Source organism: Paramormyrops kingsleyae, chromosome 3 (assembly GCF_048594095.1).
Source record: "Paramormyrops kingsleyae isolate MSU_618 chromosome 3, PKINGS_0.4, whole genome shotgun sequence".
NCBI lineage: Eukaryota > Metazoa > Chordata > Actinopteri > Osteoglossiformes > Mormyridae > Paramormyrops > Paramormyrops kingsleyae.
This window is the reverse complement of record NC_132799.1, coordinates 14229002-14255070: the sequence shown is the minus strand read 5'-3', so window position 1 is coordinate 14255070 and position 26069 is coordinate 14229002. Positions and strand designations below refer to the sequence as shown.

Genomic DNA, 26069 nt, shown 5'->3' with positions numbered 1-26069 from the left:
TTGGAACCCAGGAAAATCACAAGGTGGATAATACGTGTGGGCGTGTTCCCTTTTATTTTAACAACAAAGTGTGGCTGTAATAAAACAGGCGGCAGAATTCTCAAGGGTTGGTAACTGACCATGATAATTCCAAGTGAATTGAACATTGTGTCAACTGCTGATTCAGATCTTTCTGGATATCTAATATAACCAAAACAGCTGACCGTAATTTTATGGTACAGTATAATCAGAAATTAGGAATCTCAGAATCGTACGATTAAATCCTGGGTCAGGCATTAGTCTTGTACGCTTGGGTTTCAGTGAGTGAGTTGTAGGACTTGTGCTATGTAAATGATGTGCAAACAAAGTGCACATGTGATCATTTGGCACTTAATACATTTTATGTTTAAATTTTAATTGTATTTTTGTTTGATAATTAAAAACCAGTTGTTTAAAATTAGAAAAAAGTAAAAAGATGACATTACATTTTCAGTGACCCAGATTTGTTTTATTACTGTTCTTATTAGTCTACTAGACAACGTTTAAATTAATTAGATGTTCTGAGTATTTTACAGATTCGCGAGCATTAATTTACTGACTTTGGATGTTTGGTTTTACCTTGATTTGAAGCAAAAGTTCTTAAAGTTATATGTTACTAGATTCTTATAAACTTGATAGAATATTAATGTTGTGCCAGCAAACCCCATAATGTCTGTCATCCAACCCTAGGTTGGTGTCTTGCCTTGCGGGACGAAAGACTGGACAAACATGTAAGCAAAACAGGAAAGGGATTCATTGAACTAAATGAAGAGGGATGGCAAACAAACTGGTTCATGAGGGATCAAAAACAGAATGACTAGAAATTAGGAAGGGCACAGGCAAGAGGAAGGTATGACATCAATCACTGGACTGGGGAGACTGGGAAGCACGTATATCCTGGACTAACAAGGGAGCTAACAAGAGGCAGCTGAGAGTGATTAACATAAGGGTTAGGAACAGGAGGCAAGACAGACATGTAACACGCCAGACAGAAGGGTAAGGTGGACATGACAAGCAAGACATGACAGTTGGGGTTGGTTGGCACAAGTGCACAGTTTTTTATAAATGAATGGACTATTTCCAGTAATTGATTTCTGTAATCTAGTGCAGGGGTGTCAAACTCCAGTCCTGGAGGGCCGGAGCCCTGTGTAGCTTAGTTCTTTTCCTGTTCCACCACAAATAATTCAGCTCAAGAGCTGTATGGTAATTAGCACAAGGAGTTGAATCAGGTGTGTTAAACGAGGGTAAACCAAAAACTGTGCAGGGCTCCGGCCCCCCAGGACTGGAGTTTGACACCCCTGATCTAGTGTGTCTGATTTTGAGATATACAGCATTAAATGAAAACTTGCTACCGACCAGCCCATTCTCCCTGAAACCAGAAGTATCACGGTTTCAAAATAAGCAGTATCTGTGAACAGCTGCAATATCTCAAGAATGACTCTTCAAGAACATTATAAATACAAATTTTTTAAAAATAATAATTAAACAACTGTATAATGAAAAACACAGCCAGTGTTCCAGGAAGCGGGATAAAGCAGTGTTTTGAAGACAATAGAGAAGTCATCGCTTGTCCTGTAGGATTAGCACTTTGAAGTTGGATTTCTGCGACAGTACACGAGCCCCTTAAGAGAGACACAGCAATACGGCAAATCGTGGCTGCATTCAGCTCACGCTGGGAATGCGTCTCGGGCACGCCCGGCACCGGCTTGCGTGCTCCGTCCTGACTCATCTTTCGATACCCGCACCTCTCAGTCAGGGGCACCAGGCTGCCACGTGACGGCTGCTTGTCACACTGTTTGCCCCGCTAGCCTACCGTCCTTCTCTACCTAAGAAGTGGAGATCCGTTTGCATCCAGATGAGCGTCCGTGCAATTTCACCGAGGATTAAAGCGAAGTGATTCTCATAGTGGCTTCTTCCAGTTCTAAACTCTTATGCTATGAGCTAGTGTTTCCCAACCCAATCCTTGGGGATCCCCAGAAAGTCCACATTTTTGCTCCTTCCCAGCTGCCAACACACCTGTACCAGATATTCAGTGTTCCTGATGGTTTTGTACAGGTGTGTTGGTACTTGGGCAGGACCCAAAATGTGGACTGTCTTGGGTCCCTAAGGACTGGTTTGGAAAACACTGCTATAGACATTCCAGCTACCCGAACGACTCTCACCCATGATCAGTGTCTTCAGTAAGAGAGACGCCACTAGTCTGATACTCACACCCAAAACCCTCTGATGTCTGATGTAAATATACCTCACAGCCCCACTTAAGGTCGAGTGTCCGGGCCAGTCCCCAGACCCAGTACTCCCAGGACCCTCTGAGGGTCCCCCGGACCATGCGTCCCTATTCCACACTCAGCCTTCCCCCATCTTCCCAACACTTTTTCGCATCATGCCCTTACTGGTTTTAAGACGACACCCAGTACCCAGCTGGTGCTCAGCCCCCTCGGTAAACCGTGCTGACCAGGGGTGGCAAATTTATTGTGATTGTCAGTGATCGCTAAAACTGCCAACTGTAGAGGGGAGGCTCCTCTATGTAAATTTAATGGGATCACTGCTGATCGGTAAGTTTGGCATGTCTCCTCTGTATGTTTTTCTGGCTGGGGAGGGCAGTTATCCTCAGTAAATTTTGCGTGATCATCTATGATCAAAAAGGGCCACTCAGAAAGGGGGGAAATTTTTCGGACAAAAGGGGCAAGTGCTCAGGAACCCTCAGAACCCCCCCCCCCCCTCCTGTGCTGCCACAAAACACTCATCACACCTCCCTTGGCATCACCCCACTCATCACTACTGCGGCAGTTAAGCTGACACTTTGTGTATGCCATCACACCACAAAATGAGCCTCCAATGTTCATTTACAATAAATTTATAATAAATGCTCCTTAGAGGAGTACCTGTATGTGCTCTGTCCAGCCTGCTTCCATTTTATCAAATTATTGTCCAATCTACACACTTACAGTTTATATCAACATCAGCCAATCAATTCGTTTGTCAGATTTTTTTTATGTCATTCCGCTAATCACAGCTCTAGCTAATCAACAGCAGACCGATTGCTGGAGGATTTGAAGAAGATATTTGCTCAGTAAACAACATGGTAATAAACGTAGCATCGTAAGGCAGACTAATAGTAGTTTTCCCATGTTATATATGACATGGCGCCCTCTAGTGGCGCACTCTAAGGTGCTCAGATTTTAGCAAGGTGTTTTTTTAATCGAACTTTTTCTTATATTAAATTGGTGTGATACATATGAATCTAAAGCACATCTGCTGAAACAGAGAGAAAAGAACGGCACGACCAGTCATGTGACCTGCTACTGTAGCAGAGTGGAATTGCGTAGTCAACTACACCTAAAGCTGTTTGTTCCGTACTATGAATATTTTCCTTTTATATATTTGTTATTATGTGTCCTATGATGACTTAAGCAGTAGATTTGGACAGTGAAGTTTTGAGGAGAGAATACCTGTGATGCAAAAGTGGCATATGCAGGACAAAGATCTTCACATGCACAACAGGATGTTATTTAAAAGCTAAACGCATCACTTCGTATTTTAGAAATTCCGCTGGCTGTGTTATAATATTGCAAATTCTACATGTTACTGACAGGGTCGCTGGTAACGGTTGCTATGAAATTGAGGTTACTGGGTCTTCATTTCTAGTGCATATGCGCATTGCATTTTATTTATAACCACGCCATACATAACAGAACGAAATGCGTAAGGCATATAAATGCATATTTCGCAAAACTTGTTTTCTAAAGAAACATGTCTCTCCCTATCCTGTCACTTGAGGAAAAAAAACAATGTGAGAGTGACTCCGAGTCCTTTGATTTCTGAATCTGTGCCCCCCTGCGTCTGTCTCCCTCGCCCTCTCTCTCTCTCTCTCTCTCTCTCTCTCTCTCTCCCTCTCTCTCCCCCAGCAGAGCGATCGTCGGTGATTGGCTGTCCCGGGCATCGGAGGCCGGAGGCTGGCGTTTCTGTGCGGCGCTCATCCCCGTGTCCGTGTTTACACCTCAAGCATTACTGGAACGGAAAAACGCGGATGCAGAGGATGAGGACACGGAGATAGCAGTTGTGGACAGTGGATAGATAAGCCACTTGTGCTGTGCCGGACTGCAACCGATTCTACCCAGTTTTCTGCTGGGTAGAAAAAAAGGATTCTACTTTTTTACCATTTAGTTTTATTTTACAAGTGTTAATTGTATGAGGCTTTTCCTCTTAAAGAATATATGGATCAGTGGACTGGACGCGGTGAAAAACCAAACTTTTCCTGATTCGTCTGGGTCGATATGGTTTGTTAATTCATACTTGGGTGGAGTTGATACAGAAGGTCGCTGTCGCGTAAAGAAGTTGGTGGTGTTTTTCATGAATCGAATTACTGGACTGTGCCTCTTTTTAATTTGTTGACTGTCTTTGGGAACTTACAATTCAATCCAGATCATCTGTCCCTATTTATAAATGAAAAAATCCGTGTGTGTCTATACATTTAAATAGTTTTTTGGCTTAATTGGTTTCTAGTTGCTTGCCATTTAATTTAAAATACCAAAATAATACCTTGTCATACATGGTGCCGGAAAAGTTTCGTTTTTGAAAAATAGATCGTTACCATCAAACAATAAATCCAACGCGCAGAAGGTGGAAGGGCAAACCCAACGTCTCCGAGAGTACCAGGGGACTTATCGCGGTGGCGAGACCGGGAAAAGATGCTCACTTTGCGGACACGTCGCGACGAAGGCAGCCGTCCCCTTTTTATTCTGCTCCTCGTCTATGGATCCTCTCTTGCGGAAGCAGGTAAGGGCGAGAGGCATCCTGATCGTTACAACAATTGTGACAAACACATTCCCGATGTTCCTATGTGAAAATAATAACAATAATTGATAATTATTAACCATTTAAATTGAATGTAATTATATATTTTGCGGGAATAATGAGTAATGTGTATATTTTGTCGATTCGTTAAATGACCCTGGGAGAATCAATGAGGTGTTCAGATCGCTTAAAGAATTTTGCAAATGTGACTTTACCTGTGGCTTTCCCGTCCGTAAAGGAAGGTGCAGGGTGCACTAGAGCCACGGCCTCTTACATGCATTTAGATTCAAACAGGGCCGATGCGATTCATCTCGGATCCAAACTGCGCCCAGGTGCTGGGTGCCCAAACTTCCGCGGCGCCTGTGCACGATTGACTGACGCCCTTCACGCTGCTTCTGCTTCAGCGAGCGCTCATTCAGCTCCTGCGGGACTCCTTTAAGTTTTACCTGTGTCAAAATATACAGGACTTTAATAATGTGCATTTGAACATAGCGACAAAAAACTCACGTCGGGTGACTTATAGTCACACAGATACCTGTAGAAATCGATATGGCATTTTTCTTTATCAAATGAACAATTTTGGACAAAACAATTTTTCACGACTCAGTTATTGAAGCGCTTCGCTGGTTTGGGATAAATGGGGCTGCAAATATTGTGAGGCCAAATATTGTAAATCCGACATACTAGTTTCACGTGCCGTCGCTGAAATACAGGAAGAGCTGTGACTCCGACTCTACATTCATTAGGCAGTTTGAAACGTATATGGACAATGTTATAACAGTACAGTATGTGTCACAAAACAGGACATTTTGCTAAAACTGTAGACCGTTAGGCATAGTTTATATCAGTTATAAAGCTTATTAAAATAAAAATTGTTACCATTAATTTGCAGATAATTGAACAATAGTGAAATTAACTGCATTCAGGAACTTTTAGCAATTTTGGGTCCTGCTGATAGGCCTGTAATACACTCCAAGATATAGACTCTTTGCTGGCGTTTGGTAGAAAGTTTGGATTATCTACAAAGAGTGGTACTGCGGCACTGAAAATCCTGCCTCTTTTAATGACACAAAAAAGCACAGGAAGAAGCTGCGACTTTGTGCCGTGGGTCGCTTCTTACAAGCAGAGAAGAAAGAGCCCCCCTGCTGAGCAGAGAGTAATTAAGGTTTCGCTCAGTGCCTCCCCGGCCCCTGATAAAATCAGAAAAGAAGGGAATATCATTTCAAAAGTAAAGAAAGAAGCAGAACTGCCAAAGTGCGCCCAAGTCCCCAAAGGAAACAACACATGGCGCATTAAAACCTCCATTCTAAATATAGTCGGCTCTCATTTTTAGCCAACTTTGTCGGTGGTGGTGTCGTTTTTTATTCGAGGATTTTGCAATATTATGTAACCGTTTTCTCTTCAATTTGTAGCCCATACACTACATCATAGCTTTATTAATATTGTAACAACATTATGTTGCTACTCACATTCTGTGCTTAAGATATTTTCTTCGATATTCGTTTATTTAAGCGGATGCTGGTCTGTCCAAAGCGACATACGAGTGAGGATCAGGGAGCCGGGTCAGACTGTCCCTGGAGCAATTGGGGTTAATGGCCTTGCTCAAGGGCCCAGTGCTGATATGATTACTCTGCCGGGCCTCAGGATTTGAATCAGTGACTTTCCGATCACGGGCACCTAACCAGAGAGCCACACACTGCGTTTTTTTGTATCTGCTTTTATATTTTTAAAAACTCCTATATGCTGTTAGTACAACACTAATCATGTAGCTTTTAACTTAAAAATGAATGAAAGATATATGGAGATTGTATATATTACATGCATAAAATCTTACATGTGTTTTTGTGTACAGTAGGGTTTTTAGCACAGACAAGCTAGAAATGTCATCATGCTAATAATGGGGTGAGACGGGTCTCCTACTGGGAGGAAGTCAGTGACTGGAGCAAGCTGTTGGGTCTGTAACCTGCAGGATACCGAACGTCCGCACTGACAACCGTCAGTGAAGGGGGGAGGGCTGCCTTAAATCACACGACCAACAGCCACCTCAGTATAAACAGGTCATTGTCAGTATCAGCTTTCATCTCTCAACCGGTGTTCAGTAGACAGTGGGATCTTGCTGTGTCAACTTACAAAATGTGTATCTGTGAGTAACTAGTCTGGTATATCCCTATTGGATAAGCCATTGGACGATGGAGAACACTAAATTGGTCAACATTCATTGTTATTTACCTGGGGAGTAACTTTCCACTGTTTGTAAAGACGAGATGAACAAAATATAAACTAATATGCAATGCTTTGCCGTTTTTCTTTCCATCTATCAAAAAGTACTGAAAAAGTTTTTCATAAGATGCTGAAATGAGTATTTCCAAGGCAACACCGTCATAACTTGTTCAAGTAAATGCATTTAGAAATCAAGGGACCTGCGATTGTTTTGACAGCCTTCCCCAGTTGGTGCCAGTGTGCTATGGAGTATGACCTTGGCAGTCCTGCGTAAACAGCAATGCTTTACGCTAAGTCATGTGCGAGCTTCGCTTGCCCCGCAATCAGATCGTCACAGAAGGGAACTTTCTGATGGCTTAATGGATTAAGGTTTCTGCTGGAAGAGAACAAAGACTGTACAGACTTGGAGGCTGAGCATGAGGCTGAGCAGTGTGCACTGCACCATTTAGCATGGCGCTATCACAATTTCCTGGATGCGATGACAAACAGCAAAACGGTGTATTACAGCATATCTTGGACAGCTAAATACATGCACACATATTTTGTGCTGTATGTATACCTGTCCTATACCACCCACCCCCCCAATCATCCCATCCGGGATCTATCTTCAGTCCTTGCATAGACATCCCAGAAAAGCTGCTTGTGTTTATTAAAAATGGAGTGGAGAGACAGCTCTGAAATACTAGCATGTGAAAATGAAAAATAATGAATACCATTGTGGGTAGGGAGACTGGAATCCTGCCCATTGTTGAACTACCTTCAGCGTGAGGTATTGGGGGGATGAGCGGGGGGATGTAGCATAGTCCCAGTTTCTCCAGTGCCCTGCCCACAGCTCAGTGAACAGAAATCCCGAAAGAGAAGATTAAGAGCAGTGTGATCATAGGTGTTGCAATACTCTTCCAGGTTCCTCTATACCCTCATTAGCAGATTCCTTTTCTCTGTCATTCTCTCTTTCTCGCTCTCTCCATCTCATTTTCATCCCTGTCTCTCTCTGTCTGTCTGTCAGTGTTTAGGATGTGCTGAGCTCAGATTTCTTGCCTGGCGCTCTGCGCTCCATGTTGACATACGCATTAATTACCACGGCTGCCAGGAAGAACGCGTTCGCCTCGCCACACTGTCAGCCTGCAGTTCTTCTCAGGAGGAGGAGGGATATCAAAGGAATGTCCCTCCTTAAAAGCGGGACGAGGTGGGGCACTTCTTCAGTTGCTGCTTCAGAAGAAGGACTCGTGTTGTAGAAAAAAGAGAGCGGCAGGAGAAGGAGAGGTGAAGCTGAAACAAAGTGACAATGCAAATCACAGGCCTGTGGGGTGTTGCCGCCCGATTGTGGGGCAGTTTTTTCTGCAAAATTACACAGTTGAATATGTTGGGCACTTCTGAGAAATAGCACTGAAGTAATAATACTGGTAAAAATAATTAAAGGTTCCTGGATACACAAAAAAAACCTCTAAGAAAGCAGCAATCAGATAACTAAATATTTTTAGCCTGGGCTATGCAAGCTGTTGTTTTCACCATCAGAAGCGTTTGGACTAACTGCTGTGAGGCCCTGTTATATTTGACTGGGCTTCAGAGTAAAAGTCTTCTAGACAGAAGTAGTTGGAAATAGTCAGATAAACTACCCCAAGAAAATTGTAAAAAATAGTCTTTTGTCAAAAAAAACGTGAAAAAGAGATAGAGTGGGATAAATAGCAAAAAGTATGAAAGTGTAGTGCAGCTGGGGCAGACAGGAGAGATGTGGAGACAGCGAGAGATGTACGGACTTTCATGTACAGAGAGGAATATAAAGACAGATGAGCTGTGTTGAAACATTCTGAGAGGCGAGAAAACCAACAGAAAGACGCTGACAAGCGGTGTTAGGCAGAACCTGCGGGCAGATAGACAGGCAGGAACTCACAGACGGAAGCTGGAGCGATGCTTCAGATGGATAAGACAGCCTGGAATTAAAAAGACAAGAAGACTGGACTGGCAGACATAGAGCCCTTCAGAAAGGTCAGACTAATGTAAGATAGTAAGCGCCTCGCACAAGTAGATCAGCATGAAATCAGATATGGTCCCTTAGACAGATCAGTTTGGAGGCAGACAGCACTTTAATCAGGTCAGTATGGAGTCAGACAAACAGTGCTTGAGACAGGTCAACACAGAGTCAGACAGTGCTTTAGACAGGTCAGTATGGAGTCAGACAGTGCTTGAGACAGGTCAGTATGGAGTCAGACAAACAGTGCTTGAGACAGGTCAACATAGAGTCAGACAGTGCTTGAGACAGGTCAGTATGGAGTCAGACAAACAGTGCTTGAGACAGGTCAACATAGAGTCAGACAGTGCTTGAGACAGGTCAGTATGGAGTCAGACAAACAGTGCTTGAGACAGGTCAACATAGAGTCAGACAGTGCTTGAGACAGGTCGATAGGAAATCAGACTGACAGTGCTTCAGACTGGTTCTGCACACAGACAGAAAAGCTGTGCTGCTTACAGATGCCAGTGATACGGAGAGACAGGTTGTGCTGTTTATAGGCACAGGTACTGTAGGCAGACAGTGGAGTGGATTGCAGAGAGACCTGGAGTGCAGGCCCTGGCTCCACAGCTTTGCCCTGAGCGCAGCAGTGCATTAGTTTAACGGCTGCCCAGGGAGCGTCGCGGTAGCTGGGGAGGAGATCACCAGTGTGCCGTTTGCCTCTGCACTCCATTATTCATGGCTGCAAAGTGGCCGTGGTTAATATTTTAGAAGCGTTTATAATGCCTGCCCCCCCCCCCCCCCCCACGCCCCCCCATAGGGCACAGTGGGAGTGGACTGCTTCAGGAGTTTGGGTAAAGGCCTGCTGTGACAAGGTCCGAACAAAGTTTGGTTGGGGGGGTGTTGAACAAAAGCTCAGCCAAAATCCAAGGAAGGGTAGCAGAACTGCCGCTCACACACAAGACAGCTGATCAGCGTGGCTGCAGCGAAGCCAACAGGAGGATGGGCCACTAACTTTATCAGCCTCGCCAGAGAGGCCGGGGGGGCTCCCAGAGAAGGGCAGTAAATGGGTCGAATCGGGGGGGGGGATTGTAGTGGGGAATAAATCTGAGATAGATGGGAGTGAAGAGATTGACTTTTGAACATTCTTTATTTTCCAGAAAAAAGGAAAGACGAGTCTTGAGAAGTGGCATTCAAGCACCATTAAGCGCTTGGCACAGAAGGGGATGAGCGAGAGAGAGAGAGCAAAAAAGAGAGGAGAAATGGAGGGATACAGCAAGAGGGATGTTTTTATTAATGTCCTTATCGATGGAGAGAGCTTTCAGTATTAAAGGCAGACATGTTTAATGCTTTGCCAATACTGCGTGCATCGGTGCCGGCTGTAAATCAAGCACAGGCCCAAAAGGGATGAGGGGAAGGATAGGAAAAAGGGAAGGACCCTCCACTCCGGCAGATGGGAGTCACGGAGATCCGTGATGAGCCCCCCCTGCCCCCCCTGTTCCGCCCTGTGGGGCCAGATGGGGTGGAGTGGACAGAGAGAGGGATGAATTACTCAGTGGGATCTCTTTGTGCGGGCACTGAATGCTGAAGGGGGGTGTGCCAGCTGAGAAAAGGGGGCCCTTTTTTTCCTGTGACGTCGTGTGGGGTGCAGGGGCCAGAGGGGGGGGGTCACCTGCCCTGAGTTTGCCCCGCGTGTCAGCAAGTGTTTGACTGACTGAGCATGAGTGCAAGTGTGTCCCATTCGATTGTTTCCATCCTGTTGTGGCCATTCAGGTTCGGACAAGCCTTTGAGCACTTTACGTTGTTAAGTGTGTTCATATGCAAAACTCCTACCCACTTCAGTGTGCAACCCGATGCTTGTGTGTGGGGGTGCCAGAGATCTCACACATGAACATGGGATTACTTTGGTCGTGCATCTCCACGGTAGGCCTAAGAGTGCAGGCCCAATGGTAGGGTGATGTTTCCACAACAAGCAGCTCATCTCGTGACATCTTAACGCTGCTGGCCTGGGGACGGAAAAGTCTTCCCGAACGCCAAGCTTGGAAGACCCTCCCAGTCTCACATTTCGCAGAAATATGAGTAAAAAGGCGTGATGCGCATTTGTCCGCTCAGTGGCCCCAAGGCTAGTCTGAGAGAGTCTCAAAGTTTTTGAGGGGGCTGACGTTGCCCTCATCTTCTTAGCAAGGCTTTTGTCTTCAAAGGCTAGTTCAGCTGGGTCCATGCTGTGAGATTATGGCACTCACAGTTCCTATGTGTATGTGTGTGTGTGGTTTTATTCCAAAGGCTTACAAAAGTATCTGTGACTCCATAAAAAGTGATTATCAGAAGGGGCGATTGCACCTTTGGAGAGTTTGTACCTCCACATCTTCTAACATCACCAGAGCTTTAATACCTTTCTTTCACTCTTTATTGACCCCGCCATCCATCCGTTCATATTCCAATCCTTCTCTTTCTTCTGTTTCTTCCAGTCAGCCATTTCATTTTCTTCTGCCATTTTATCTTGTTTATTTTAGCTTTGTGCTCAAATCCTCTGCTGCTCTCTCCTCCATCCTTTTCAGCCCCCCCCCCCATTCTCTCACTCTCTCCCCCCTCACTGCCCCCTCCCAAGCCCTCCTGTGTCTATACCCCCAGCACAGTTTGAGAATTATGCTTTAGAAGTTGGCGTGGAAAATCACATTTCTCTAAGTTAAACGCTTATTAAGATCCCATCTGCCCCCCGGGTAAGGAAGTAAAGGGTGGGGGTGGGGGGCCTCTTTGTTTGTTCTGCAAGGGGCATCAGTGCCACAGAGGGGCCTTTTCTTAGCACCCCAGTGCATCTGGTGTTGGTGTAGAGGAATTGGGGAAAGACCCCCTGGGAGAGCCTGAAATGGTGTATGTGTGTGTGATTGTGTTTGTGTGCAGGCGTGCATGTTTGCGAGAGAAACAATGGGATTTTTGTGTTCATGTGTGTGTTTCTGAGGGACACATTGTATGTGTGTGCACATGCATATTATGCATGTTATAAGTCAAACAGTGACAATGCGTCTGTACACAGTAAAGCGGTGTGTCACTGCAGGTGTGTGCTTGCGAGACAGATGGCATATGTCTCAGTGTGTGCATTAGGGAAGGGAGAAAATGTCCATGACAGCGACTCCCCTAAACTCTGCTATTTGATACCTCAGAGTCTCTGCCGTTGACGTTTAAAGACCCGTCATGCAGCAACCTCGTTCTAATTTACATACTCAGCTTGCCGCAATGGGAATGCGGACTGGGAGTGAGAAGGTTGTAGGTTTCGATCCTGGTCAGTCATCTCCTGGAGCATAGGCGTGTAGCCCCAGCTGACGCCACGCTGGCCTGGCCCTGCAAACAGGCGGTCATATGAGAGAAATTAGTGCTGTGGGCAGGGCCCTCTTGCAGAGCGAATACATAATGAAATGGCAGGAATTAAGGGGTGGCATCTTTCTTGGACTCTAGTGTGGATTTTCGTTTCCCGGCCCCCGCTCTGTCACATGAGGCGTGCTTTAAATTCTCCCCTCGATGCATCTTGAGTCCTAATCTCAGAATGGTTGATCCTACTTGGGGCACCAGGCGTGATGTGCTGCGAGCGGAGCTGAGAAGAGACGAGTTTTAGTCTGAAGGTCACTCGGAGGATGCCACCGCTTCTGAAGCTTCAGGCCTGCGCTTGGTAAAGTTTCTCCCCCTTCCGCCCCCCTTTTCCTTTAGCCAGGAAGCAGAAATATCACATCTGGCACTTACTGTGTCGAGGTCCACTCCCCTTCCTTCTAAGTCAGTTTGTGAGTGTGGTGTGTAGGAGTGACTCCTGTTATTGTGCATGTGTGTACCAGAGAGTATGAGGACACCTGTGTGCCAGCAGCCCGTCCCCCTGGCTTCTCGAACCTCTTGCTTTCGGATGGACAGATGGGATGTATGGCTGCCCTCGTACTCACCTCCCCTCCATACTGCAGCTCCGCTGGGATTAGCTGGGGACTGTGGCGCTGGGACTGTACAGGACAGGCACCAGGCCAAACGCCCCAAATCAGGTCCTGAATCCCAAGTGCAAGATCCCTGTAAAAGTGTTGGAAATGCATATGAAAGATGCCCTCCCTCCCCCAAGTCCTACCCCCCTTCCCACTGCCCAGGGTGTACAGCGTGTACAGTCCCCGCTGCGCAATGTTTGCGAGATCGCAAAAGCAGATGGACGGACATGCTGACGGGAGAGGGTTCATTAACTTAGCGCGTCTCGGATCAAACTCCCTGTCTGCCCCCCCTGCCAACATGCACTCTGGGGGCTGACACCCACCATACTGGAAGGAGGAAAGTACATTTTCACATTACGACTGCAAACACATCCATTGATTGGGAGGAACTGGGAGATTTGCTTTTGTTCTGTCTGATTGATTTATTCTTCGGCGAGGGTCTCTCATTTTTGACATTCTTGTATTGATCCATTTGGGTTAAAATACATTTCTTGAGTGTAGTAGCTCTCTACATTTTTTTTTTGTTTGTTTCTGCATGCATGTACCCTTGGTGTGTGAGAGGTAGACGCTGTAAGAGACATCGGCGTTAAATGGGACACAGGCATAAAAATAGCAGAATGCCCCTGGGTGAGATTGGGTGTGTTGATCATTAGCAATCGTGACTAAACAGGTTTAACACCGGTCTGTTGATCCCCAGTGGACTTGTATTGCCTGGGCAAGGATGATTTTGGCAGCCTTCAGTTCCAGGTGTATTGGACACTAGCAACCAATCAAAGTAGCAGGGAAGGGGACGAGGGGCGTTCAGCTTCACTGGCTCCCCTGGGCCTTCAGATATGTTGCCAGCAGTGACTAAGGACTGATTGACAGATTTTCTGGCCAATGAAGACCAGGAGTCTGTCAGACAGAAGGCCGCACGGAAAGACAGCAGATGGGATCCCATTGGCTGGACCGCCAAGGGTCTGCCAGCAAGGAGCCAGGGTCAGTGCTCCACATGGTTGACAGGTGGATCCTCCGGGAGGAGACTGGAACAGAACATGCTGGGACATATGGATTGTGGAGGGACAGCCAGTCAAAAGCAACAGCTGACAGAGCCCATATCACGCATGGAAAGAGAAACGTTTGATAAGCCAGCCAACATGGGACCAGAGACAACTTGCCAAAGTTTGTAGGGCAGAAAAATACTAATTAATAATCATCAGTTCTTCAAAATCAACCCCATGGGTACATCTCCATAACTTATAAATGTTGGAAAAAAAGACTTTTGTGAGCACTTGTGAGTACAGCAAGCAAATGACCGTGACATGGTGTCACCAAAGTGCACACATTTCTCTCCGACGGACTCAGCCGTCAAGGCAATGCATTAGCACAACAATTTACACATCTGTCTTGAAGGCAATGGACCCCCCTCCCCACTGCAGTCAAACTCAGGAATAATGAACCGACAATTGAGTGGAGACACAGTGGGAGGAGCGGGAAGGGCAAGAGGGGAGACGGCCACAGTAAACAGGATATGCAGGAATTTTATGGCTGCCCTGTTTTTTTCCCTTCTCTCTCTCCCACAATGAGAAAGACAATTACAAGCCCCTGCCCGCAACTCCTTTTATGTTCTGTTTTGTGGAACGCAGAAAATGAAGGTCTTCCTGCATATAATTACACAGACATCCTGGGTGAAGGTGCCCATCTCGACAATAAATACCTGGACTTTGATAGCGCTGGGTAAGAATGACAGGCTGTACCCGTTTGATCTGCCTCTGTCATTACCGCCACAGTAAATGCTATTTTCTGTCGTGCTTATTTAGTTCGGTACTGACAGATAACCTCACGGTTGGAGCCACTCCCATTGTAATAAACATGGGTAGAAATGAGGGCTCATAACAGTACTAATATTCATAAAAATAGCTGGCAGGGATATTTAGAAGGCATTAATGAACTTTAAATCGTACATTTATGGCACTTTAACTTAACTACAGCAGAGAGGAATGCAAGCCCACTGAATGATGGCAATTTTTATTATTCCTAATGAGTATTTATGTGTGACCTTAAAATCAGCTATGCAACTCCTAAAGCAAGTTAATTGTTAAATAAATTTGTGCTGGCACTTTAAGATAAATATTTTAGAAATTATTGGTTTTTCTTCTATTTATCTGTGTTTAATGAAATACGGTGTGGAGTAGGTGTCCATCCAGTGAAGTGGGGAGCACTGATGGACCATAGATGTCTTCACACTGTGAAATTTGCCACACACCACACCTAGAAAGGTCTCCAATACGGTACCGCGGTTTCCCAGAAGGGCCGACTCGGATTAAGGAGTCGTAATCTTGCTTGGCTGTGAAGAAAAGTTGCATCATAATGCAGCTCCCTTCACAGAAGTGCTGATGTCACTGAGAGGCAGCGTTCCATCAGCGAATTCATGCTTCTGTGATTAAGGAGGGAGGGGCTGATACAAGCTGGGTCAAAGGTCAAAGATCAGACATGCAGAGTTATCGCTTTTCACCATCCATGTTGCCCACTACTCTTTGCAGCCCTGCCGCATGATGTTCAGGGCTGTAATATATTTTTACTGTGGAAATGACCAAGCACATGGGTATTTTAATGGGTCTGCAGCAGTCAGAGAGGAGGAATCAAATCAAGTGACATCAATGGAGAGCTGGTGTGGTACAATACGTTGCTGCTGCCCATGAATGGGCCATAAACTGGCAGGGCAAGTGGAGCCAGTCACCTACATCACAGTATTCACTTTCAAACTGTGACCTGACTCTCCAGTGCATCCTAGTTCCCCTAATAGGCTAATCCTTGAAGAGGGCCTGTGGGCAGAGGAGAACTTTGGGAAATGTGATGCCTTCCCTGTCTCCCTCTCCATCTGACTTTCAGGTTCTTGCTGCCTCCCCTCTTGATAAGCCACCTCCTGGAAAGCGAATGCGGCCTCATTTTCTGCACTTTTCCCCCCCAAAACACAGATTACATTGCCATAATTTCATTCGCCTGTAATTCAGATAATTATTTTTATTTGTTTATTGTGCTGTATTTTTCATAGAATTTTGTTTTCTAAAATTGATTAAACCTTTAGAGGGTTGCCCCAGATTTGGCGGAACAGCAATAGAGGACTCAATAAACATATCATCTTTTAATGCATGTTTTGTTGTATTTAAGCCATTGGGAACATACCAGTTGTAGTGTTTGTGGTGGTGAGCAGGAGGGGGGGAATAGGAGGGGGAACAGAGAAAGAGCGGGATTCCTGTTTAAGGGTGATATAGTCTGTCCCACAGCTTTGTCTTTCCACAAGGTCCCCCTCTTACGTCACATAGGCCGGACAAGTCCTTGGACAGTAGGGTTCCTAAGTTCAGGTGAACAGTTGGTGCAATGATCCAGCGCCTTCTATATTCCCGAGAGGTTCCCTAGGGAATTCTGGGAGAGATGAAGGATGCCCCACTTCTATCTATATATTCATTTCCATATTCCTGATGGTATGGCCACCACCCAAGACGATTTCCACCCAGTTCCCTTGAAATCTCTGTGTGCTTCATAAGCTCTCATCCTGTTATTATGGTTCACCTTCCTATGAAGAAAAATTAGGGAGCAGAGATCAGGAGCAAGTATATTTAGTGTAGTGGCCCAAGGCAGAATAATGGGGAGATGTGTGTTTGTGTTATAAAAGCAGTATGCCTTTTCCCCATTTTGCAGATTCTGTTGATTTCCCACAAGCCACATGATGTACATTTAAAGTTAAACAGATACACCAAATGGATAACTATTTACAGCGACGGTTTTACTTTCGTCAAACCATCCCCTCCACTTCCACATATTTAGACTATTTTGCTGTGTTTATCAGATGGTGAGTGGTGAATTGTCTCATGTGTTTCTTCTGAAATCTGTCCATACCCGTGAGCAAACCCCTTAAATAGGTCTCCCAGACTGCAGTTTGGGGGTATCAGATAGCAGATAAGCAAAGGTTTGTAACCTGTTTGACCACAAAGTTTTGTTTAAAAAACATCTCTGAGGACAAGTCAGAAAATGGTGAGATTCCTGCCTTGACTTGTTCTCGTTCTCTCTGTCTCATTTCCTTCTGTCTCTCCTCCGTCATTCATCATCTTCCTCATTTTTTTTGGTGAAAAAGGGGATTTAAAAGCCTGTGGCGTAGCAACCCGGGGAGAGTAGCAATGCATAGACAGTCCTGTGATGAATATCGTACATTAGGGATCCATTATGGAGAGCGAAGCTGTGGAAGTGTCAGTGGAGCAACGACAGTCTTATCTCTGCAACCCTTCCCCATCTCCTTGCCCCTTCCCTGCAGCTACAGGGCACAAAGCCTTCACCTTCCAAAGCTGCCCTCTACCAGAGCTGCTATTGGACCCAAATCATTCCCTTTACAGAAGTGACTCCATCATCTCACAAGAGCTAAGCCTTTTCACACTGTTTTTTTTCTAGTCATCCCTGTCTGCCACTCATCCTCATAATCAATTCAGCACACTGTGCAAGCCTCTTCCTTTCTCCTGCCCGTGAGCCTCAGCAGTCATTAACGGCATGATTTAGCCACCGGTGCGTGTCTGTCATTGGTGGGAAGGGCCTTTCAGGTATGACAAAAATCAATTATGGATAATTTATTATGTTGCGCCATGCTGCTGTGAAAGTCCAAATGGTTTAACAGATCGGGGCCTGTTTGCATGAAAAATTGCACACATGTTATTAATGGTTACAGAAGACTCTCCAGTCGAAAGCCCATTGATCAAGAGGTGTCTCCCATTGTTCAATATTGTAGTTTCCTCACCTCTACATGGGGCAGTTTGATTAGGTGCTGAGGGGTCAACACAGTCTTTTTGCAAGGGGTCAAAAAGGGAGGGGTTTATGTTCAGGAACCTAAAAGTTGTAGGTGTGTTGGGGACCATTGCTTTTTACTTACCTCCAGCATGGTACAGGTGAAGTGTCAACATGACGCACCTTGGTCAAGTTCTTAAAGAGAAATGTTGGATCAGAAATGTGATATGCTACGCAGCCAGGAATAAATGGTTGTGGTGTCCAGAGTTGTAACATGTTTACCACGTGGGCTGAAGTAGAATAGCCTTGTGAACCACACATCAGACAGAAGGGGACTTCTGACTTTTGTGTGTGTGTGCACGTGCATGTTCACCTCTGTACTCTGCCAGGGTCGAACTGTTCAGATGTGCTTTCCAACCACTTGCCAGGCTTAACTGCCTTCAGCACTGTACAGAAACGTCTGAGGTGGCCCTGACTAGTCGCACAACTTGACCTTCCTCTAGATAGCATGGGTATTCATCAGGGGTCGAGTCAAGCATTCTGGGAGGAGTCCTACCAAACAACTGCTGGGTGCTTGCATGGCATTCTGGAGCACTTCATAGAACCTTTGCAATGCTTCTTGACAGAAATGAGACAGGCTTTTCCAAAAGGCCTCAATCTGCTTCCAAAGACTGTTTACTGGCTTTAAATGAGAAGGCTAGGACACAGCTTACAATTGCCTTTTTAAACATGTTCCCCCTGCCGCCCCTTCCCTCCATGTGTGTGTACATATTGTTTTTGAAGTCCAGACCAATGCTTTTGGCATGGCTCACTGTGCTGGCCCTGCCATATTTTTTGTTTTGATCTCACAAGGCTAAATTCGAGGAAAATCTAGTGTGACCGGAGTCATCCCATTTACCAATCAGGAGTTCAGCAGGGAGATACAATTGTAAGAAGTCCAACCCACTATATGCATCTAAAGCATACAAATACAAAATTGCATGTAATTTCATCTGATATATTCATTATGCAGTATCTCCATTTCAGTATCAATCAGCATTTAAGTGGGTCTGACAGTCATGCCAGTGTTCTTTTGTCTGGACAGAGTGGTGGAATTAAACAAAACTCTCATACATGTTGGATGTCCTATTGACTAGAGTTTTATTCTGCAATTAATGCTGTGTTCCATTTACCTTGGAGGTCGGAACTGGGAATGACATCACACATGAGTTAAACACATTCATTTAACAATACCAGAGACCCGTTTCAAAAAGCAAGATTTTTTGCTTAGCTGGACAAATTGTCAGACTTAAGGAACCTCAGTTTAAATAGGCTTTATCTTAATTCGCTTACATTTAGCCTGGACTACCTTAAATCCGACAAAAAATCCGACTGAGCATGAAATCCAATTTTAGCCCGGTTAATTGTTAGCCATTATTAGCAATATCAGTTAATAACACATTATACTGTGCTTTGTGCATAAAACTCTGTAGTAAACCCTCCACAGATATGTTGGACAGTATTGTGTGCTGATTGATTTAATGAGCCACAAATAAGACGTAAGGACTAATAAACAGTATAAACTACAGCTTTAACTTCTGCTGATAAAGGGTGCCGCCATCTTGAATTCTGAGGTCGGGGTTGTGTCGATTCCTCCAAGTTCAAGAGCTGAAATTCCGAACTGAGGGGGTGTTCCAGTTGAAATTTCTGACTAGGAACTCCAAGTTACGAATTAGAGAGCAATAACCTCAAGAAATCTCACCTGTTTTTTTTTTTTTTGTTTTCTTGAGTTGAGTAAACCCATTGCATCCTTTTCTCTTTGTTCCTTTTGTGATCAATATTTTCTTATCCAGGTCAACAGTAAGTCCCCTTTCTCAATCAGGCCACTGCCGTGTTCATGGTTGATATTAAAATGGCCGGCCAATGTGAATCTCTCGTCAATATCTATCCCGAGGGACAACAGCGATGAAATGGCACTTAATCATCCTCATGGGAAATGCAAGCTTCTTAAATAAGTATGTTTTTAAGGGGGTGGCAATTCAGACGCCGTGCTGTGTGTCCCTAGTAGGACACCATAGAACCCCTGGATATGCAGTGTTCTGGGTACACAAACATCTAATATTAGTGGATTAAGTCACAATTTGATGTGTGCACCTTGTGAGGAAGCAGGAGGTACAGCAGCAGCATGGTTTAGGGCAACGTTGTCATTTCCAAAGCGACTGATCGCCTGCCTTGTGCCTACAGGTGAATGAAACCCAGCCTGGCTAGACTAATTGCTTGGTAAGGTTTTTTGTATAAGGTCAGCTGGATGGTTGTAATGAGCAGAATGTTGGAGAATGGAAAATATGGAGAAGGGTGTCTCCATCTTGGTTTTATGTTTCCGTGTTTCTTTGTGATTTTTACATATTTTTGAGCTCGTTTTTGTCCCAGTTGTGGTTTACTTGAAGGGTTTGTGATTCCATTTTGATTGTGGTTTCTTCTATAATAGAGTCTCTTTGTTTGGTTAGCTTTGCTGTTCTGTTCCTCCATTCCAGCCTTGTGGCGTCAGCTCCATGACTCCACGACAAACCATGTACTCCTGTAATGACCACCACCCTGAGGTCAGCTCAGATTCCACTCCAAAATGTTTTGTGGGATATATTTTGTTTGAAATTACCATTTCATTATCCTAAGACACAACAGCCAGTTGTTAGTTGACCTGTTTAAACTTTTTTCCTGCAATCATTTGGGTTAGTCATAATACTCATAGCTAATATTTTAACACATTAAGTAAAACATATCACTATTCATGTATCATACATTTACATGATTTTCAAACCTCATGAACAACACAGGTAAAAATAATTATACTTTTTTCTAACTTTAAACACCTTAAAGATATGAAATGTGCTGATCCGTGAAGAAGGGGGATTGAATCTCAATCTCAAGGTCACCTCAGCATCGCTCTGTTTCACAGCTCAACACTGGGACAAGGTGAAAAGCCAGAACACGGATTTAAACTTTACAACACTTTTGTACACTTTGATATAAAAGTTTGATGTATTATTATTGTTGTTATTATTATAATGATTATTATTAATATATTAGCATTATTATAACACAGTAATTTATGAGTTCTGAGGCATGGTGTGCATGCATTTACTTATGCACATGGGTTTATCTAAAAGTTAAATCTCCCAATTAAAATGCAGGTTTTATTGGACAGCCAGTCCCACATGTGAATGTATGTGCACAGCAACAAAACACCTCTGCTTTATATAGAAAATCTTTAACACAGACATCTATGTGAGAAGATATCAAACATTAAGACTCTTCAATAGCACCCTTTCTTGTCTACAATTCATCACGTATTTTGAAACACCGTCAGGCCATTCGGCCCATTATGATATGACTGTCCTACTGGCTGGCAAACTGAAGCAAAACCTATTGTCAGTTTATTTGGATTTCTATTCGCTGACCTTCGAACCCGACAGCCAATCCTTTGAGAACCCTAAATTGCCAATTCAGCTTCTGTGCACAAATAATTCAGAAGTGATGTATAACAGGCCAATCGTATAACAGGCCAATCGTATAACAGGCCAATCGTATAACAGGCCAATCGTATAACAGGCCAATCGTATAACAGCGACCAACATCAGTCCGATACCAGTTCAGGAGCAGGTATTGAGTTACACCGCAGTTACAGCCAGCCTGGGGATGCAGACTGATTATGCCGTAGAGAAGGCCATAACAACAAGGAATGCTAAACTGACATTCATAAATAATGTAGCACTGTGGACTAATGAGAGAATACTGGTAATTATCACATAGAAAGGCTTCTCTTTGCTTTGGGGGAATATTGTCCTTTTTTCTGGAAAAAAACAGCAGATTTCATTTCAGGGCAAACTCTTGTCTGGTCTGACGCTGTGGCATTTAGCATCCAAGTTGTTTCCTGCCCATTCGGTGATGTGGCCCAGCTGGGTGGGATGGTTCACAGCAGGATGTGCCTGCTGCAGGCCAGCAAGGAAACACAGTGATGTGTACTTTAGTGGTGACGCCGCATTCCCTCAAATGAAGCTGCCGCAGGCAGCGGAGGCGAGCGTGGGTCTGCTTCATACCTCCATGCGATCTGGCCGAGTCGCGTATGATGAAAGGCAACATCGTGAGAGATGCATATTAGGCAACTCGTCAGACATTCTTGTCGCAATGTGCCAAGCTGCGTGAGCGAAACAGTGCTGTGCTGTTGACTTATTTCATTCATTATTCTTCTATTATAATTCTATTTCAATTGCAGCGCGAGTCTGGCTCGTGCAATTCGGTAAGCTGCTTCCTGTTAAAGGTAAAAGGTCAAATACAAAAGGTCAGCTGTCACACCATGTTTGGTGCATGGGTGTCTGGAAAGATTGCTGGGTCTGTGGCAGCAGAGTGACAGGGTGAGCCCAGCACTGTCACTTGTTAATTAAGAAATGCCGTACCCCCCCTGCAGGGTAAGATTCGGGAGCGGCAAGTAAATCGATCGTCCCTCCTTCCCCCTTCTCCTCTACGTCCTCTCCTCTCTTGTTCTCTCTAACCCGTAGCTCCTCCCTCAGTTCCCGGGGGAGCAGGGCCTCTGATGCAAGCAGGACGCAACGACGGAGAGGAGGAGAGATGATGTTTGCACACGCGTGTGCTTGTGTGTGTTTGTGTGCGAGAGAGACGTCGGCTTGTTTTGGTCCCGTGTGTCTCGGATCTGTCGGATTGGCTCAGTTTAACCAGGCTCCATGCACAACAAATGGCACTGCCAGAACACTTAGCCATCCGCTTTGGTTCTTGTCAGGGCGAATTACCTGACTTATGTCGCTGGCGACACTAACAAGGGCAACAGTGACAACAGCAGCTAAGGTGAGGTGAAGTGTGAGATGCAGTCCCTTCAGTGTTTTCCTTCTGTAATCCTTGGCTCGCTCTCTTGGCTTTCTGCGTTGCTTTGTTCTCTCACTCTCCCTCCATCTACCCTCTCAATCTCCCCGGTAACCTGGTCACCTGCATCCCCCGGCCCCCCCTATCCTGGTCTCCTCTAGTTACCTGGTCACCGTGTCTGATGTAATTTTTGCAGGAAGTTTGATTCACGTTCACACCCCCTCCTCGGGGTACCTTCTGGGAGAAGGGGGGGGCAACATCTATTGTAAACAGAGACTGCTGTGCTTACCGGTCCATGCGTGGAAAATGGGGGCGTCCCCAAAGCCGGTCCCCAATCAGCCTGCGGCTGCACGGGGGGATAGCCTGTGAATGTGCAAACGTCATGGAAATGATTTGCGTTTTAGAGCTGGATCTTCATATTGTCTCACTGTGGCCCAATTAGACCCATTTTACCGGACATTTCTGTATTTTTACATATTCTACCGAATACATTGGGCAGGCTGATAATTAAAAGGTTGACGGCCAGAAGGAGACAATTGAACATTTTGTGGAAACTGCGGGCCACGTTTCCACAAAATGTCATAGGAAATAATCATTCTTCTTGGTTGGCCTGCTATTCAGGGGGACCCTGGCGTGACTGGCAGAGTGCCTGTCTGCAAATGTGAGGTAACCATCCACCAAGCTCACCCACCTAACACAAAAGGTTCTGCTTGTCCCATGATGTCATGAATCCTCTGGTAGCCCCAGGTGACCATTCTGCCCACCATGATACGGTGCAGCACCTTGCTCTGCTGGGTAAACTATATTCCAGGGCAGTCAGTTTCCACTCAGGGGCCAAATAAGCAGTTTTCCAAACTCCTCCCAGTTATTGGACCTCAGCAGTGAGCCTACAGTGAGCTCGACAGTTTACTCACAGGGCTACAACCACCACCAAATGTCAGTTGATATGAGTGACATCATTTCCGAGGCACATGGCATTTTTTAAGCCACCATGAGAATACAGCAAAATGATAAGAACACTAACCAATTGTCCCCAACCCCCACTGCCTCCAGAAACCCACATTCTTGAGCCATGTGAAGTAAGTGTATTGTGTGAAACTGGGAGGGGTGGGAGCGGGTACAAAAAAAAAAATCAGACCAGTGCAAACACACTCACCTGGGGGGCATGATTTATGAGAGTGGCTCCTGCCTGGGCGACGTTTCCTGGATGGGCTGGGCCCAGACGGGGTGGGGTGCTGACTGCTGAGGTCATTGCTGTTGTCTCTTCAGGGTCAGAGGGCAAGGGGGGGGGGGGTTGCATGTTAACAACAGGCTGATTGTTCACATGCCTGCATGTCTTGTTTTGAGTGTCGGTTAGAGAGGGTGGGCAGGTGAATTGTGCACTGGTGTTGGGTGTGGTCTTCATTCTTTGCTAATACCAACTCTTTTTGTTTTTGTGTGGGAAGCTACTGTCTCCCATCCCGTTCCTTGGTTTGGAGTGGGTGGGGGGTGGGGGGTGGGGGAGGGGTTGGGGAGTCCGGGTGAGGTCAGCATGGTTTGGGACGGGAGTGGGTAATTACAGGGAGGCTGAGAGGAGCCTGTAATTACTGTGCCCTAAGGAAGATATGCTGCTGTTCTTGTGATATAATTACAGGCATTTATAAGGCTCTGGGTCCAAACACTCACTGTATTGTGCAATGTAGCACAGCAAGGGGGTATGGGGAATGAGAAGAAGGATTTTTTTGGGGGGGGGGAGCAAAAAAGGCCTAAAAGGGACCAGGCAGTCAGAGAGTAAGGAGAGGCACTCACAGTGCTAAGTGTCACGCCTCTGGAGGGATCCATCTCCACACAGTGCCATGTGACAGGCATGCAGGGAACCCACTGTGTGAAAGAAGGACCCCACCCTCCCCAAATGGGATGGCTGGGTGGGGGGGCCTGGATGTTCCTCCCCATCCATGTCAGGGGAAAAAAGAGTGGGCAGGAAGTCCACTTCCAAGATTGGGGGGGGTCACATAACCAGTAAACAGAAAACAAATAATTAATGCAAGGAGGACATTAACTGCCAGCTGTGACTGCAGTCGGCTTTTGTATTTCCAAAGTTGTCCTGTTATAGAAGCTCTCAAAAACAAAAGAGCATCAAACGCTTTCACGGCTACACTTGCAATTTTATACTTTCTCAATTTTTTTCCATTAGTAGGAGAACCGTTATCACTCATCATTGTTTTAATAGGATTTATATTGTCAAATTAATTGTGGTTATTGCTGGATTTGTTTTCTGGGCCGTAAATATTCATTCATCGGTTCTATTCCATGCGATGTTTGTATTTAAACTGTGTGACATTGCTCCGAGTTGATTGTCTAATTGTTTCCGTGGGGTGGCTGATACTTGGTGTTTGCACCTGTTATTATTTTGGTTAATTACAGGTGTGCTGCACAGTTAGTGGCTTGTTTTGTAAGCCCCCCTGTTTGGTCCATTGTGCATTGCCGGTTTTTAAAAATAACCACCAAGTTTTTATACATTTCACTGCTTTCTAGTTAACTCACACTCCTCTACCCAACCCCTGGTGTAGTTGGCCTACTCATCCTTGGCCAGGAGTGATTCTACATGGAGCACCAGTTGACTTTACACATAATGGACTTCCTCTTCTCTGTCTTTTTCTTGCTTGAGCTCTCTCTTTACCCTGTTGCCATACTGGATGGGGCACAAGTTGGCCCTACACACAGCACAGACCCTCTCTCTCCTTGTCTGTTATGGTCTCTGTCTGGCCTCAGTGATTGATCACAGTTCAGCCGTGTCGCACCATTCCCATGCAGCGGGTGGCCAGGGAGGGAGGGGGGGGGGGGCAGCTCCTCCAGCGCCCTCCTTGCAGATGGCAGCTACGGAGCAGTTAATGATGGTGCCTGATTAATGAGCTCTACAGGTGGAGGGTGGATTTGGCGCCCCCTAGCTGCCACGGTGGGGGCAGATAGTCCTGCCTTTTCACACGTGGGGGGGCCACAGCACAGAGTCACGTGAACTTAGGTAGCCCACTGTTATGACTGTTTGAAGAAACTGAAATTAATAATCAGCTTCATGTGTTGTTTTACAAGATTAAAGGACTCCAGCTGGATGGAGAGGTACACATGTCTTAGAAATAACTACAGTGCTTGAGTGAGGGGGTGATTAAGTGTCATTAGTTTCGCAGGGGGGCAGGGAGACAGACCTGAGGGGGCATAGGTGAGTGGGCGTGTGTGTGCCTGCCTACTCTCTCCCCACCCCATGAGTCCAGCCTGCCCTTTGGAGGACAGGAGACAAAGTCGTGGCCCACTGACAGGCACCCAAGTTACGGGCCCTCGTTAGCACCCCGTCCCGCCCATCAGAGACATGATGATTCTGAGGTGGTGATGATCCCTGGGGCCTCATTGTTCACACGTTCTCACCTAAGGCTTTCTGTGTGTGTGCATGCATGTGTGTGTGTGTGCGCGCGCAAGACCGACAAAACGCTGGGGGTGCAAACAATTTTAATTAAGTATATGCTGCTGTCAGCTCTTACAATTAGTCACAC

At 45.6% G+C, this 26069-nt stretch overlaps 1 protein-coding gene and 1 long non-coding RNA gene across 5 annotated transcripts in view; one reads left to right on the top strand and one right to left on the bottom strand.

The window, feature by feature from the left end:
* The first annotated feature begins 3955 nt into the window (after positions 1 to 3955).
* unc5b (unc-5 netrin receptor B) overlaps positions 3956 to 26069 on the top strand; it is a 44204-nt gene continuing 22090 nt past the window's right edge. For all 4 annotated transcript variants that reach the window (XM_023822524.2, XM_023822526.2, XM_023822523.2 and 1 more), the window contains exon 1: positions 3956 to 4797. In XM_023822524.2, the coding sequence (XP_023678292.1) occupies positions 4710 to 4797 (88 nt within the window). In that variant the 5' untranslated portion in view covers positions 3956 to 4709. The remainder of the gene's footprint in view (positions 4798 to 26069) is intronic.
* On the bottom strand, positions 18830 to 25157 carry LOC140588185 (uncharacterized). The gene is made up of 5 exons (XR_011989499.1): positions 24334 to 25157; positions 23702 to 23808; positions 23237 to 23345; positions 22835 to 22908; positions 18830 to 20633 (listed from the first exon to the last, which is right to left on the bottom strand). It is a non-coding gene; the product is annotated as an uncharacterized lncRNA (long non-coding RNA).